Source organism: Brachyistius frenatus, unplaced genomic scaffold, assembly GCF_029030835.1.
Source record: "Brachyistius frenatus isolate BFR_SWC_R1_liver_20210118 unplaced genomic scaffold, ASM2903083v1 Contig_75, whole genome shotgun sequence".
Classification (NCBI taxonomy): Eukaryota; Metazoa; Chordata; class Actinopteri; family Embiotocidae; genus Brachyistius; species Brachyistius frenatus.
In genome coordinates, this window is record NW_027210674.1 from 530,405 (window position 1) to 547,563 (window position 17,159).

The 17,159-nt window shown below is 43.0% G+C and overlaps 1 protein-coding gene across 3 annotated transcripts in view; it reads right to left on the reverse strand.

Moving 5' to 3' along the window:
* lamb2l (laminin, beta 2-like) overlaps positions 1-17,159 on the reverse strand; it is a 59,156-nt gene that overhangs the window by 12,188 nt on the left and 29,809 nt on the right. For all 3 annotated transcript variants that reach the window (XM_069708355.1, XM_069708354.1, XM_069708356.1), the window contains exons 4-18: positions 15,549-15,678; positions 14,434-14,507; positions 13,944-14,132; positions 12,509-12,572; positions 11,303-11,505; positions 10,348-10,468; positions 9,185-9,373; positions 8,370-8,549; positions 8,168-8,280; positions 6,935-7,014; positions 6,683-6,839; positions 5,917-6,057; positions 4,675-4,836; positions 4,123-4,244; positions 680-800 (exon numbers count right to left, since the gene is read on the reverse strand). In XM_069708355.1, the coding sequence (XP_069564456.1) occupies positions 680-800; positions 4,123-4,244; positions 4,675-4,836; positions 5,917-6,057; positions 6,683-6,839; positions 6,935-7,014; positions 8,168-8,280; positions 8,370-8,549; positions 9,185-9,373; positions 10,348-10,468; positions 11,303-11,505; positions 12,509-12,572; positions 13,944-14,132; positions 14,434-14,507; positions 15,549-15,678 (2,046 nt within the window). The remainder of the gene's footprint in view (positions 1-679; positions 801-4,122; positions 4,245-4,674; positions 4,837-5,916; positions 6,058-6,682; positions 6,840-6,934; positions 7,015-8,167; positions 8,281-8,369; positions 8,550-9,184; positions 9,374-10,347; positions 10,469-11,302; positions 11,506-12,508; positions 12,573-13,943; positions 14,133-14,433; positions 14,508-15,548; positions 15,679-17,159) is intronic.

Sequence of the window (17,159 nt, forward strand, 5' to 3'; positions counted from 1 at the left end):
AAAACCTTACTGAAGTAAAATCATGAATATCATCAGCCAAATGTACTAAACGTGTAAAAGTGTAAAAGTACACCGTGCAGTAAAATGCTGCCCGTCAGTGTTTACTATCAGGACATATGATGTATTCAGGTTAATATTACTGCAGCATCAGTGTGTATGTTGCATTTTACTGCTGTAGATGTTTAAGGTTGTGCTCATTTTAACAACTGTACGTTTGGGTAGTTTAATCTACAGCAACACTACATAAAATCATATATTGTCAGAATCTGTTCGTTTAAGCCACAAGTTGTTTTAAACATAAAATGATATCTTCAAAGTTAAGGTACATTTAACCTACATGACCTGTTGTTAAGTAGCATTATTGCTGGCTAAAACTAATGTATTCTACCAGGCCGTGGTCCTCTTTCAGCCTCAGATTCACCATTTCATCCCAACAAGGTACAATTAACTCAACTTCAGCATTTGCACTTTCCTACCACTAGGGGGCAGCCTCACGGTGTGAATCATCATACATGTTGTATGTGGAAACAGCTCCTGAGTTCAGTTGTTCTGTCTGTACTGAACATTTGACCCCTTTGAACCACATTACATCCTGACAGCTGCACTTTTGGAGCCGTAGTTAAGTTGCTGTCGATTCAAACATCCTGAGAGGTAAATGACGAGGCGTCATCGTTCTCACCGAGTCGATCAGAATGAAGGCGGTCAGGTGTCGGTGGGTGACCCCGTGGCGCTGGAACCGGATCGCGACCACGTAACGATTGCTGGGCTCGAAACAGAACGGCCTGGGCATCTGGATGTACCTGAAAAACCAACAAAAACACTGAAGTAGATAACAGCACACATACGTATTTCATATTACATACATGCAGGAGTTTGTCTGACTCCACTCGTTTCTTCTTTTCCTTTGATTAAAGGTCCTAACACTGAAAACATGATGTCACCTCACCTCCATTATTCTGGGGTAACATTCATTAACTGTACTACAGCAGGTCTCACACTCGTGTGCACTTGCATGGATTTAATGAGGTGCAGCAAGATTAAAAATGTGTGTACTGGTTTAACTATCATTGTGAGGACTGGTTTGAGTTTTCACAGCCTGTTTGTGATGGTTGAGTTTAAGGGGCGAGGGAATGCATGTCAATGAATGTCCCCACAAAGATAGACACACAAATGTGTGTGTGTGTGTGTGTGTGTGTGTGTGTGTGTGTGTGTGTGTGTGTGTGTGTGTGTGTGTGTGTGTGTGTGTGTGTGTGTGTGTGTGTGTGTGTCATGTTAACCAATCAGCCGTGGTATGTATTTATGAAGCAATGTTATAACTGCCAATTGCTGAGTCGCCTTTAATTAACAACGTAATAACTGCGTTAGAACGTGTCATTTAATCTTTGTTCTATTTTCCAACATTAATCTGAAATATTAATGTTAAACTTCTCATTGAATAAAAAACAAATTAAGCCTTTAGGTAGAAACTTCTCTCTACTTGTTACACTTTGATGGACACATTTAAAAAGAAATGGAAAAAGGTTTAGAGACAGAAGAAGAAATAAAAGAATTTGAGGTGTAACTTGTTACTGAGAGGATGTTAAGTTTCAGTACAACTAAGTAATTTAAATCTATGATGAAGTACAAAAGAAGAGGGACCATCCAACTTGTTATCAGTGCACAGTTAAAAAGGAGACCCTGAACTGTTGAGCTTCTGAAATCCTCCATCAGGCAAGAATGGGACCAGAAACTGGTCTTCTCAGTTCCCAGCTATTTACAGAGTGTTGCAAAAAGAAGAGGTGTTGCAAAACAGTGTTAAACATGACCATATCCCAACGTTTTTGAGACGTCAAAATAAGCACATATTTTTCATAAAACAATAAAATTCCTCAGTTTCAACATTTGATATGTTGTCTTTGGTCTATTTGCAATTAAATTTGGGTTTACATGATTTGCAAATCATTGCATTCTGTTTGTATTTACATTTTACACAGCGTCCCAACGTTTTTGGAAATGGGGTTGTAAAGAGTTTGGTGCATCATGAAATTAAAAATATGACAGAACAGACCCCGAACTGTTGAGCAGCTGAAATCCTACCTAAACATGGGACCACATTTTCCTTTCAAAACTCCAGCAACTGATCTCCACAGTTCCCAAAGGTTTACAGTGTAGTAAAAAGAAGGAGATGCAACACAGTAATAAACATGCCCCCGTCCCAACTTTAGTCTATTTGCAATTAAATATGGATTTACATGATTTACTTTTTACTTCTTATAAAATGGGGTTATTTGCTTTTTATCTTTTTAGTTAAATATGATCCATGTTTTACTTTTGTACATTTTCTTTCTTTTTTTAAATTTTTTTATGTATTTTGGGGAATTATCTAAAATAAGTTGAAAGTCTACAAAAAGCCCAAAAAAGGCAGTTTGATCTAAAGTCCATCTCCAGACCTGTGTGTGTGTGTGTGTGTGTGTGTGTGTGTGTGTGTGTGTGTGTGTGTGTGTGTGTGTGTGTGTGTGTGTGTGTGTGTGTGTGTGTGTGTGTGTGTGTGTGTGTGTGTGTGTGTGTCTCTCTTTGCTAATTGGTTTTGGTTGATGGGCCGACCACGGAGAGAGCGGAAGCCGTGCTACGGTCTGTTGGAAGAGCCGGATCCGAGCCGGGTCGGCCCTCTTAGTTCCAGATGAGCTCAGACTCTGAAAGGCTTCTCGGCAGGTTGAAACCAAATAGTCGGGCTTTCCTTGTTTTTTATCTTATATCCTGTATTTTTGTTTCCGTGACGATAAAGAGACCATTAACACCTAATCTAGTCTGATCTGCAGTAATCGCTCTAATGTGCTGGAACAGTCTAATACGCTTTTCATACACAAAGATCAAGAAGAGCTAAATATCACACTGTAATTATTTCATGAGGCTTTTGTAGGTGCTTAGGTTGTAAATCAGGAGGTCCCTGAACACAAAAGTCACAAACTCAACAGAACTAATCAAAACTGTCATCACAAAGTATTATTTATTGTTTGCAGTTTCCAGCTCTCTCTCACTTCCCTGTCGTCTTCCTTTCATCTGAGGATTTTACAATGAAAGGAAGTGGAGTTAGGGCTGGAAGTCGTGTTTAGAATCACGGACAGCAAGAAGCTGAACTGAGTGACGTGTTGTTTGTCTGTCACAACTGGACCTGAACGCAACAAACAGCGCCATCAACGGTTCTTCTGTCACGCGTATCTCGGCCAAGAATTAATTTATTTTTTGCTATTTTTCTATGAAGCAGACGCAGATAAAGAAATATAAACAGAGGGGGTGTGTTCTGTTACAGGTGAAATATTTAGCGTTTTTGCCACCTAGTGGTGCATTCTGGTATTCAGGTTTTGGGTAACAGGAAGTTGATTAACGGGAAGAGGAAGTATGTGTATTTACGCTGAGATGCCAAGCTGACGGATTTCACATTTTACCAGCTTCCTCTTTCTTGTAAAGGTTTTAATTGCAGCAACATTAGATCATGTGACGTGGTTGATGTCTCTCTTCTTAAACTGATTTAAAAGGCATCCCAAAGAGGAAGACTACACGATGAATAAAAGGTTTCAAATCGACCTCTGTTATTGGTGGAAAAAAATCCTGATCAGGGCAGCCATAGAAAATAATACGTATTAGTACATACTGTACGTAGGCTGTTTGGAAGATGTTTTAAAGCTGTTTTGAGAAAATCCAGAGCAGATGTATACATATATGTATATATATATATATATACACACATATATACACATATATATACAGTGGAGCCTCTCTGCCAGGCCGTACCTCTCTCTGCTCGTCTCCAGCACTGTTCCTCCCTGCGTCTCCTTCTTACACTCATTCTTTTTTAGTGTGTGTTTGCTTCGTTATCAATAAATCAATAGTGAAAAGCGCTGCAGGGCAAAGAGGGAGAGGAATACGAGCCGGGACACGTTCAAGTCACAACAATGTGGTGATGTGGTGATGTAATGTTTCCTGAGCTGGTCGGGACGCCTGAACAAATCCTGCAGCAACTTGAACAAACACACACACGCACACACACACACACACACACACACACACACACACACACACACACACACACACACACACACACACACACACACACACACACACACACACACACACAGTTGTTACCTGTTGCGGTGCGGCAGCGTCACGGTGTAGAGCTGCTCGGTCGGCAGCAGGTTTCCACAGCGCAGACTGGAGGGCAGCAGGACGGACGAGATGCTGACGACAGCCTCCCAGTCCTCCGTGGACTACACACACACACACGCACACACGTGCACACACACACACACACACACACACACACACACACACACACACACACACACACACACACACACACACACACACACACACACACACACACACACACACACACACACACACACACACGCACACACGCAGGCACACACACACAGAATAAAGACATCTGTTTAATGAGGATTTTGAGTTTTCTATCTGTCTTGTTGGTCGTGGTTCACACCCACCCACCCACCCACCCACACACACCCACACACACACACACCACACACACACACACACACACACACACACAAACACTCACACACACACACACACACACACACACACACACACACACACACACACACACACACACACACACACACACACACACACACACACACACACACACACACACAAACACTCACTCACACACACCTCGGGCTCGTAGCGGATCATGATGTCATACTCCATGGCATAGGGGATGTTGTCAATGGTGAACACCAGGCCGGCGCCGTCTTTGACGCGGGAGAAGCCCGGTCCGGTCCAGGTCACCATGTGGCTCGGTGTCCGCTCCCTGTGAACCGTCCTCACATCCGGCTGAGACACACATGACAACACAAGAACTTTAAACTTCACACTACTCTTCTACTGTCTGTGGTTCTGACTTCATGCTCGCTGCAGGTTCACTGCTGCTCTGGGTTCATCGATCAGAGGGAAGGAAAGTGTTCAGAAAGAGTCAAGCTGCTGTAATAAAATGACTGAGATATTTAACCTTATTACATTGTAAGAATAGTAAGATAGTAAAATAGTACAAATACAACGTTCAGGGCAGGTGGCTCCAGAAAACAATGTAGGTTTAAGAGTAAATGCATTTTGAATTTAAAAACAACATATTTCATAACTTATAATACAGTAAAAATATAGTGTTGATAAGGGAAAAGCTGACTGATGATTTCCTCTAAATGTCCACTATGAGGACCTCCTGCTGGTTAGAGAACGTTGCTGTGCTTTCTTCAAAAACTGTGTTGAACTTTTACTGCTTGTGGTCACTATTATTCATGACAACCGCATCACAGTGAAAAATGTGTTTTGAGTTCTGAGATCTAACTCGGTGAAAATTATTTATGGTTTTGCCAAAGGAGCGTTTTGAAATTCATAAAAACTGTAATTACGGTGCGAACAAACAGTGAGTAATTACTGATATGTAACCGTGACGCTCCACAATGCATTTAGTGCTCTTTCACTATTCAGATTTGATCCTCGTCATGACGTCACAGCAGCACAGCTTCAGTCTGTTCCTGTGATCTGGATTCCAGCTCTGGAGTTTAAACTTTAAGCTCTCTATTTCAGCTCGACGAGTTCAGGTTGACGTTATTAACTTGACAGTAAAGTTTTAATGAGTCAGAGTCGCGTCCATTTGCCGAGCGGTGATCACATGACCACAAACCTCTGCAGTGAACGAGTCAGCCATTATAACGGTTAGATGTCATCGGATCACTCAAATGATCTTCATGCAGATTTTAAACTCGAAACTACTGCAACAGATTTCACTTTAATTACTACCATTAAATGACATCGTGGATACGTTTAATGTCCTTTATTGTAAACCTTTGTTTTTGGAAACAGCTTTTCTCAATTTAACAAAAAAATCAGACACAATAAAAAAAAAACTCTTACTGTTTGTTGAAGCTGGCGGATTCGTCTCAGAGCCGCCTGATGCTGCTGAGAGTTGGTGATGCGACGGTGACGCCGGTGTCTCCTCAGCTGGTTACTGAGGTGCTGGACACAGTCATTAGTCGCCTGAGGACGAACTTTACCCTGAGGAGGAGAAGAGGAGGAGAGGAGAGGAGAGGAGAGGAGAGGAGAGGAGAGGAGAGGAGAGGAGAGGAGAGGAGAGGAGAGGAGAGGAGAGGAGAAATCATCCATTAAACTCCTCGTGGTTCATGTTTCTCATCTTTCTCCTTCTTTAAGTGAAACAACAACAGAAGGATTCATGCTGTGCTGAAACTGCCAGAGTGTGACAGAGAGAAACAAAGTGTGAGGATGACAATGTGTCTGTCTGTCTGTCTGTCTGTGTGTGTGTGTGTGTGTGTGTGTGTGTGTGTGTGTGTGTGTGTGTGTGTGTGTGTGTGTGTGTGTGTGTGTGTGTGTGTGTGTGTGTGTGTGTGTGTGTGTGTGTGTGTGTGTGTGTGTGATAATGAGTTGTGACAGGTCGGTATCTGTACTTCTGTCTGTTCATTTCATGGCTCACTTCAGCTGTGAAGTCTGAACTCTGCATTAAACAAACCACGTTCACCTTCTCAGAGATACTGAATATTAAAGTTCTGGGATGTGGGCCAAAAATAAATAATCAGGACCTCCCTTGTCAGAGCACTTAAACCCGTTAAAACCAAAACCGTCAGACATGAGAGTGCAACTCCTGACGTCTTCAGCGATAACTCACCGGCAGAGCAGGGTCTCCGGGAGAGTGTCCGCTGGCGTCCTCAGCCTCATACTTGTAGAAGTCCAGCGGGGCGCAGAAATACCCCGGCTGCACGTCCGAACACTGTCGACCAATCAGCTGCCTCCTGCAGTCACACTGTCCGTTCTCCATCATGCATCTGAAGTAACAGACGGTGTTAAAATGTCTCACTCACCGTCTCACTGAAGCTCTTCCTGTCTGTGTGTGAATGAAACACCTGGTGCAGGTGTTTACCTGTTGTTGAAGGCGCCACCGAAGTCACAGACACAGGGTCTGCAGCCGGCCAGGTCATTGCTGAGCCCCCAGTATTCAGGCTGCAGGGACATGAGTCAGCGTTTAAACCAGCATGTATACTGCAGTTTTTATATTTAACACTGCGTGCAGAGATCTGATGATGTTTTACAACTGGTGGAGTTCCTTTATCACCGAGATATTTAGCCTTGGCAGCTGAAAGGAAACACACCACTTCAATCTGGCACAGTTCAGGTCATGTGCCTGGTGTTACAGCTGTAATAAAATGATGAAGAATTACAGTCTCTTTAAAATTCACCTGCAACATTTAACAACCAAACAGCCTGACAAAGCCGATTACGAATGATAATGAACAGTCAGAAACTGTCAGCGTGGCGTGCTGCTCCGGTGAGTGAATCGTTGTCCCTCTGGTGCTCTTCAGTTTGGGGATCAAACTGTTTGAGTTGAAAAAATCTGAGGCACTCAAGAGAGTGATTAATTAAAAAGCCTTTAATCAGTCATTGCTATTTGTATTTGTCCTGATGAAGGCCTTAGAGGCTTAAACACGTTGGCATGAGTTTTCTACTATGATAATAAAAAGCCTTGGGTATAATATAAATATAAATATAAATTTGAATATAAAAAACTTGTTTCGAACTTTGGACTGTATATAAAAGTCTTTGTAGCTTCAGGTCTGAAAAATGAGGCTGATGCAGAAGTGTCTTAAGCTGCAATACCACCGAGTGCCACTCGAGGTTGAAAAAAACAAAACTACAGAGAAATGTATTGACTAAATTCTAAATCAATACAATTAGTGTTGGTGTTGTTAGCTAAAGTCACTCCTTCTTATTAGTTTTCTGGAGGTCCATCTGAAAATAATCCCTCATTCATTAGAAAATAGGCTTAAAAAACAGTGTTTTTGGGGGCGTGTCTGTTTGATTGACAGGTTACAGCTATCGGTGGGCGGGACATAGTATCGTCAGGTTTCCAATCAGATCGGTCAGATCCACCGCTGGCTCCTCCCCCAGCTCGTCCAAATATGGTCACTTCCTGCTCCAAACCGCTCCGAACTAGCAAAGATGGTGACGGACAGAATCTGAACTGGAGGATTCATAACGTTCACAAACCAACGATGACATCACTGATGGATGATGACATCACTGATGGTTGATGACATCACTGATGGATGATGGTTGGTTTTGAAGCCAATTTTAGAAGGAGAAGAGTTTTACTAACCAGACACTGGTTACAGTAGCGGCCGGTCACGTATCGCTTGCAGGAGCAGTCGCCACTGATCTGATCACATGGAGCTCCCATCATGATGATGCCTCGAGGGTCACAGTTACACGCTGATGGAGAAACACACACGTGTAGAAGGTGATGATGTCTGAGATCTTAAATGAAGAAGAGATGGTTTTATTTTGGAAGTGTTTCGTACGTTGGCAGCCCAGCGGGTCGTTCTGGCTCAGCCCGTAGTATCCCTCCTTGCAGTCGTCGCAGCGCGTGCCCTTCACGTTGGCTTTGCAGCGACACTGACCGGCGATCATCCCCATGTCCACGTCCGTGTGGCTGTCACACACGCCTCCCTCCAGAGATCCCACCGGGTCGCAGTCGCACGCTGGACGGAAAGAAAGTCAAACGTTTCAGGAAAAATAAGAAACTTATCGTCAGTACACAACTTTTTAAAAATATTTTATTTATTTTCAAACTAACTTTATTGCATGTCTCAGTGCAAATAGAACAATACTTATGGAAATATACACACATAATATAAATTCATTAATGATAATATCTGCTGAGGGTAAATAAGATAAATAAATGACAAAATAAAAAAGTAAATAGATTAAAAAAAAATAAGATAAACAAGGCAATTCAAAAAGTTCACATATATTAGGAGTATTTCAGGCTTTTGGGTCAGTAGAGTGGTGGATGGTTTGTATATATTGTGACCTTTCTTTTATAGAAATTGTAAATAGGGTTTTTACTTTGGTAAACATGGAATTTTCCCATTATTATCATAAGATTTGATGTTGTATTGCTTTTTTTCTGGCTGACATCATAAAAATTTTTTTAAAAAAACATCTTTGCACAGAAAAAAAAACCCAGCAGAAATGTTACAATGAATATGAACTCCCTAGGGGCAGTCGCAGAATAAATGTTTGGTAGCAGAGAAGCTTGTTGTTGTGTTGGGTAACATCGATGGATACGAGTCAGTACCGAAGGACCGCAGCACCAGAGGAACCAACGACTCACCGACACACACTCGGGGGTCCCTGACGTCCCTGTTGGGGTCCTGGTAGTAGAACGGTTTGCACATCTCACAGTTGCGTCCCATCGTGTTGTGCAGACAGTCGTCACACACTCCTCCGCTCACGTTGCCCGTGGCCAGGTACACGGCCATGTCGAAGTGGCACTGGATGGAGTGGCCGTTACAGCTGCACTCTGGAGACGAAAGGCACAAAAGAAACAGAGACTGATTAAAGGGACGACTTTTTATCTTCACTGAAGGAGGTCATCGACAGGTATTTTCTCAGAGTTGGAGAACTGACGCGACCTCCGATTACAGCCCAATAACCAATCACATCCAATCAGCTGCAGACAGTTCAATCAGCCGAGGAGACACTTCACAGGAAGTATTTCTTTTTACAGGAGGACAAAACGACTCCTCAGATTAACATCACATCCTCTGTATTTGTTTTATGGTATTTTAACATGACTTTTCATGATGGTGTTAAATTCACACTTCAGAAGAGACTGAAACTCCTGTCAGTGTTTCAGTTATCTGAGAAACGAGTCAAAAAATGCGTCTTAATCAAGTTGTTTTTACCGAAATAAAAATGTCATAGATTTGATCTTTTCCATTACCTATTTATTTATGTTTTTTCTTTATGTGCCCTCTGAAACTGATGTGAGTGCCATGGAGAAAAAAACTGCAATATGCCGAACTGTGATTAACCAAAATGTATTTTCTGCTTTAAAACATATGCAACTTGTGTACCGGACACTTGTTGGACAAAAACAAAATAATACAAAAAAGAAAAGTTGTTTTTCATTTAGTTGCATGGACAAATGAACAGTACAAGAGCAGGATGCATCAAACTACTGCAGATACACATCCCTGCTGCTGATGACGACATTATTTAAATGAAAAAATCAGAGTGAAGAATCACATTTTCAAGACATAAAGAAAACCTTTCAACTCGAAACAGGCAGAAAGTTAAAAACAATACTCATCAATATTCGTGAGTCGGTGTGTCTGAGTCCCTGCTCATGTAATAAACTCTGAGGGACTGTGTGTGTGTGTGTGTGTGTGTGTGTGTGTGTGTGTGTGTGTGTGTGTGTGTGTGTGTGTGTGTGTGTGTGTGTGTGTGTGTGTGTGTGTGTGTGTGTGTGTGTGTGTGTGTGTGTGTGTGTACCTCTGCAGGTGTGAGGGTTCTCGGCCTCGGCGGGTCTCCACGGCAGGTCGTTGTGGAAGTCTCTGCAGCGCTCACAGTTCAGACCCTCCGTGTTGTGTTTGCACACACAGCGACCGTGGATCTGACCAATCAGAATGCAGCAAAATAAAAATACAGGTGTTGTCAACAAGAATGGAACAATAATGTCTACTGAATATTAAATTATGTCCTTTTACTCTTTTGGGGAGGGGGGGGGGGGGGGGGGGGGGGGGGGGGGGGGGGGGGGGGGGGGGGGGGGGGGGGGGGGGGGGGGGGGGGGGGGGGGGGGGGGGGGGGGGGGGGGGGGGGGGGGGGGGGGGGGGGGGGGGGGGGGGGGGGGGGGGGGGGGGGGGGGGGGGGGGGGGGGGGGGGGGGGGGGGGGGGGGGGGGGGGGGGGGGGGGGAGTAAAATCAGTTTGTCTTCTAAGAAGGTATTTTAGCGTCTTTATGATGCAAGAAAAGATGATCAATTTTCTCACACTTACAAATCAAGTTTGTCAGTAAAAATATAAGAATTGAGAATAAAATTATTTGCATTTCAAATAAATTTGCTTTTACCGTTTTGTTAGTTTTGGTCACAGAATTCAGAACTTAATTATGAAACTAGACTTTTTGGTTGCTGAGCAAAAACCTTTGATGAAAAGTTTTTGATTCACAAACAAAAGTTGTTGCTTCATAACCAAAAATTCTAGTTTCATAAGAAAAATTCTAATAAACAAATGTGATAAATGACACATACTCTCTCTGAACCTGGAAAACTGTCATTTTATTCTCAGTTCTTATATTATTACTTCATGAAATTTAATCTCAAAGCAGTTTTTTTTTTTGCTGCATAACAAAGATCCAAAAATACTCTCAAAAGTCTTTAGTCCCACAGAACGTGTGTTGATAACTAGAGTGTATAAATAACGTTCTGGAGTTACAGTCCTTGAACTCACCATGCCGTTGTCCCGTGCGTCCACGCCCGGCACCGGGGCGCACTCGGAGGCGTGTCCGTAGCAGAAGCAGCTGCCTCGGACCACCAGCTCGTAGATGGCGTAGTAATACTTCTGCAGGACGTCGGAGCGGCGGTCCAGCAGGTCGTCTCCCAGAGTGTTCAGCTTGGTCAAGTTGATCCGCAGGTTGGTGATGCGCAAGAGTTCTGCAAAGGAGGAAAAAAGAAGGTAACAGCTCATCACTATGCAAGCATCTGTTTTTATCTTGTCCGACAAATCTTAAAAGCCCCATATTGTGTGAATTAAACTTTCCTCTGCTGTTCCCATAGTAACGGGGGTGTGGCAGCAAGATAAGATAAGTGTCCAAAGATCAGTCAACTCATGAATAACACTCAGCCCTATTCCAGCATCGCTGCTCGTAACTTTATGACATCATGTCGTCACGGAAGTCCAAAACTGAGGCTGTATGACTCTGCCCCGCCCCGCCCGCCCCGCCCCGCCCCCTCTACAACCGACAGACTGCTGCAGAGGAAACCTCAGAGTCCTCACGTCGCCCCTAGCAACAGGACCTGGCCAGCTCCAAGAACCAGCAAACTGTGGAGGAAACGCTGCTCCGTCGTTGGATGTACTGAAGATAAATGATCACCTCACAGCCTCCCAAAGGACAGAAATATAAAAGAGCTGAAGTTTATGAATTTATAAATTACGTCAGTCGTTTAGTCTGAACGTGACATCCTGCTAATTTATATGTAAGTTAGGGACGACAAACACGATGCATCCCAAACACCTGCAGCTACTCGCAGCTTTCTGTTGGCCGAGTTAAGCAGGAAGACACGGAGTTTGGACAATAAGTTGATGCTGTATGGATTGCATTTACTTTAGCAATATTACACGAGAGGGGATGTTTTTAACGTGATTATTGGCACGACAGTGATGCCTCACCCTCCGGTGTAATATTATGATTATACAACAAGTTACCAACTAAATAAAACATGTCATCTAAGTGTGTTCATATTGTGGAGCAATTCACTCTCAAAACACACAGGGTATTACTAACAACTGGAAAACAACCAGTAGACTCTTATGTAACGTATGCAGTGTTTACCACTCCAGGAAGTAGTCCGACCCTTAGCAACCACCCAGCAACAGAGGATTTCTAGTCTCTACTAATGCTTAGTGGTTCATGTGCTGTTTGAAGTCCTCACTGACCTTGGATATCGAGGCTGTACGGGTCTTCCACATGAATGGCGGGATCCAAAACTTTATAAATGACCTTGAAAACAGAGCAGAACGTTTCAGAGAAACCCAGACAGATTGAAGGAGATTAATTTGAACAGATGTTGAACAATAACAGGAAAACGTGTGAAAGGAGAAGTCTGCAGGTCAAAAGACGGATAAAAAAAAATAAAAAATCAGAAATACATTATTTATGCTTCGGTTGGTATGTAAATTAATCAAAGTCACATTTCTCTTACTATCTTCAAAGTGTTCTTTGCTTTCAAGAAGTTAGTATTTTAAAAACTATTTAGATACATATTTACACTGGTATTTGTTTGACAAAGTATTACACACCGATCATCTTCATATACATCATTTAAAAAAATGTATAACACTTAATATGTATTTAATTAAACAGATTTTTGATATGAGTTATGATAAACATTTTACAGCAATAGCCACTCGATGTTTTAACTTTCTTAAATCTCCCCTGTGGAGTTTTCTTACAAGCAAACAACAGCTTTACTTGTATTTCCTTCCTTGTAAATATTTCCAAAAAATAGGTTGAAGTATTTTAAGTTCAGCATTGTTTTCCTGTATTTGAAAATAGTGCAACATATAATGCACATTAAAATCTGTCAGCTGACAAAACACAAGGGGACTTTTATTGTGAATCATTCACAGCAAGTGAGGTCAGTCCAACACCGCATGAAAAATGCTGATTTTAAAGTTTTGATTATTGGGGGAAGAAAAACCATCTGTTAGATGAAGATGTGGTGGAAACAACCTGCACGCCATCTTTATCACACGCTGGTGTCGTGGAAAACTACAAGGAATTCATAACTGACTTCTTCACTCAAACAGTATGATTTTGTTTCGCTGCACCGTAAACTAATCTGACTGTGTGTCTGGTCGAGGTGCGTTCGCTGTCCCAGGAATTCTGGGACATGTAGTATTCAGTGTCACTGCAGTCTGTTAGCACCAGTAGCCACGACTGCTACCATAAAGCAACCAGGACTGACATTTTTTAGGATCATAAAAAAGGAATAAGGAAATCAGAAGGAAACCTCTGGTGATTTTCTGCATTTTATTTCAAGCCAAAAAAAATCCCATTAAAAGACCAAATTCAGCAATTCATGTTTCCCACGAACACGTCGTGGCCTCTGAGCCACAGAACTCCATCGGTCCTCCAGAAACACGCCAGTGAACACGTGAACTTCAGTCCTGCAAATGTCATCCTGGAAGCTATGAAGGCATTTTTGTGTCTTTGTTGCGTCCTTTCTAAGAAATGACGTAACTTTTAATAAAAGTGAAACTTCCTGTTTTTATAAAACTCAAGGTATCAGTTGGGACTCGGAGCCACAGAACAGGTGAGGAAATGAAAGTGCTCTTTTATCAGCGGCTTGGTGACTTGTCAACATCTCACCTCTCCGTTAGTGGAAGGTTCGATGTCGGAGTAGCGCTCCTCACAGATGACGTCGTTGATGTGGTGCAGCCCGCTGGCAGCGACGCCGGGGAAGGTTCGGGTACAGTTGGAGGCGAAGTAACGGTACGGGCGCCACGTGCGTCCAAAATCAGCCGAACGCTCGATGATCATAGCTGCAGGTCGGAAAGTCTGGAGCAGGAATTCATAACAATAAAGGTCACATCTATCAGCATGTTCCACAGGAAGATATAGAGCCACGTCGCCGTGGAGATAACATCTCCTCGTCAGGCTGATTTATCTCAAGCTTTTGTTTCATGTTTGCTTCACTAACAGATAACGGAGTCAAGCTGGAAGGAATGCAGCTGCTGGAGTGTACATAACAAACACACCCCTGCTGAAGGATGAACCGTGACGTGCTCCAGTACATTCAGCTCTGTGTCTCCAACACAAGTTACACAAAGGCTCCACATACAAAAAACTGTGTGTGCACCTTGAACTTCATGATGAGATGTGTGAAGTGGAATTCGGCCTCCAGGTTCAGTCGGATGCTGACGTTCTCCTGCCCTGTGGAGGGAAACACCGACAGGGTCACGGATATCTGATATCAAATGTCCCTTTTACTCCTCTGACAACACACATTTAGATACAAAACAAATCCGTCCCTCCAGGACTACAGGAGTTTTTCTGGGATTGTTGAGATCAAAGATGTTTGATTTTGCGGCAGATTTTCTCAAAAAATGTCAATGTAATTTGTTGAGTTTTAAGTGAGGCTCGAAAGAAAAATTTCATTTTTTTAAAGCACTACCTGATAAAGGAATAAATATATAGTCTCTTCCTGTGATAATAATCCTGCTGCACATCACAGAAATATTTCAGTTCTGATCTTTTATTTATGTATTTATTAAACTTAGAGGACTGTGGAGATAAAAGGTCCTAAAAGGTCCTAAAAGCTGCGTATGTTTCCAGAACAGAGCGTCTGTGACTGGAATATAGAAACAAGGACTACATCAGCTTTCAAAATAAGAGCTTTAGATGCTGTTTAATTCTTGTTCATTCAACACATAGACCTGCTGGATGAAACCAACAAAGAGACGTCTCTGACAACTGGACGTGTGGACAAAACTCATTTAACATCCAGTAATATGGAATCACTTCCTCTGATCACAAACATTTAATCATCATTTTAATGTGAAGAACACATTTCCCACAAACCCCATCACTTCCTGTTTTTCTGCTAATTTTTACTAGGTCTTATTTGGTGATGAAAACAGGAGCAGAACCTTTCTGATTTTAAATGAGGACTTATTTTTGTTAATAAAGTGAGTTTTGTTTGAAAATAAAAAAATGTATGTTGTTAATACTTTAATCACAGATTCAGTTTTTTGCAGAAAAATTTTGGGAATTTTACAAAATTGCAAGCTCCTGCAAATATTGTGGCATTTGCTTGAATTTATGTTACTTATTATGACCACTAGACTGACTGCTCATTAAAATTCCTCTAAAATGTTTTGGGTTTTTTCCATCAGGATGTGACAACAAGAGGAAGAAACATGTTCCTCACACACACTCAGCGATCCGCTCCACGAACACTCGTCCTGCTCCTACCGTTGACAGACTGCCACCAGGTGTGTTCTCCGCTGCGGTCCATGAGGTAGATGACGTTCTCGATGCGGTGGCTGTTCCTGTGGCGGTCGTAGCGATGCCGCGAGTTACACTCGAAACACTTGTCGGACTCCTGAAGAGGCAGAAAAATAACAGGAAAGCGATTTCGATGCTGCGCTGCATGAGAAGCCATTAAATCTGTGATTACACAGGTGGAGTCTGGTACAGATTGTTCAGAGTTTGTCCACCTCTGGGTTTCCTCACATCTGGGTTTTATTCTGAATTATTGTGTGTTTTGTGTCCCTGTGCGCCGACACCATGTGGGGCACCGATTGGTTGAGGACAGGACAAACCAGAGGGGACGTTTGTGTCTCCACGGTTGCAAAAGCTAGAAAAGGGAGAGAGAGCAAAGAGAAGTGAATGAGAGGAAGACCGACTGAGAGAGGCGGGCATGATGAGGACGGGAGGAACAGCTTTATTTTGGAGAGCACAGACAGCAGTCAGCTGAGCGGTTCCCGGTGCAGCGGGGAGTCGAGCCAAGTGCACTTCTAACCGATCTATTGTGTTGTTGTGGTGACATCGCAGCCGAGAACAAGTCAGGATGTCCTGAGCACAGTTTCAAACATGAATACACACCGCTGCAGTATACTGCCACATGCAGAAGAGGACGGACGGATGGATGAAGGGATGAAGTGGAAGGTGAAGAAAAAAAATGCAACTAGCCGGTGAACATCGATGGTGGAAGAACTTTGAAGAGGAAAGCACGAGAGTTCAATTTAGATTTATATCGTCGTCTCCGGATGCGTCACGTGGTGAGATTGAGACGTTACAAATTGGAGAGAGACGCCCAACAGTTTAACGACTCCTACATGAGCAAGCATAGAAGAATGTGGGGTCAAAGGTCGAGAGCCTGAGCTCGAATAAAGGGGTGGGTTTTTTTTATAAAAAATGAGCGAGGGTGAATTGAGAGAAAGGAAAGGCGCAGGTGAGAGCGGAGAGGAGGGGGACGGAGGACAAAGAGAGGGTGGGAGAGGCTGATGGTGCGTTGGAGAGGAGGCCGTGAAAGGGAGAGAGATGTTGGCACGGAGACACGCTGGATTCCAGGGCAGAGTTTCTTAATTAGGTTGTTGTCAAGGGTGATTAAGCTGCTCACAACAACATGGCGGTTGGAGAGACTCGGCGTGCCGGAGCCGGTGCACGCGTGTGCGTGTTTCTTACATGCACGCTTGTCCTGTTCACCGCCCCTCACTAATCCCAGCATAAATCTGATCTCATCCATCCTGATGCCCCGTGAATCTCATTATTCTCTGCACATTTATACTGTTTAAAAGAAGTCAAATCAAGTTTTCAGGTACTTCTGAAAGAGTGGTTGTAAAAAAAACATTTAACTTTTGTTCAGAAACTTCATAGTTTCTGTGTCCACATGAGAAAGTCAGCCTGATTTGTCGTCTCCTTGGAGAAGCCTGTAAAGCTTGATGGTAACTCGTGCTGCTTTGAGAGCCTCCTCGCTCCTCTGAGCTGGTAATTATCTCCCATTAGTCAGGCCTGCTGCGCTCAGCTACACGGCTTTCTCCTCCAACAATACACCCATGTAAGTCTGATGCTGATTTGAAA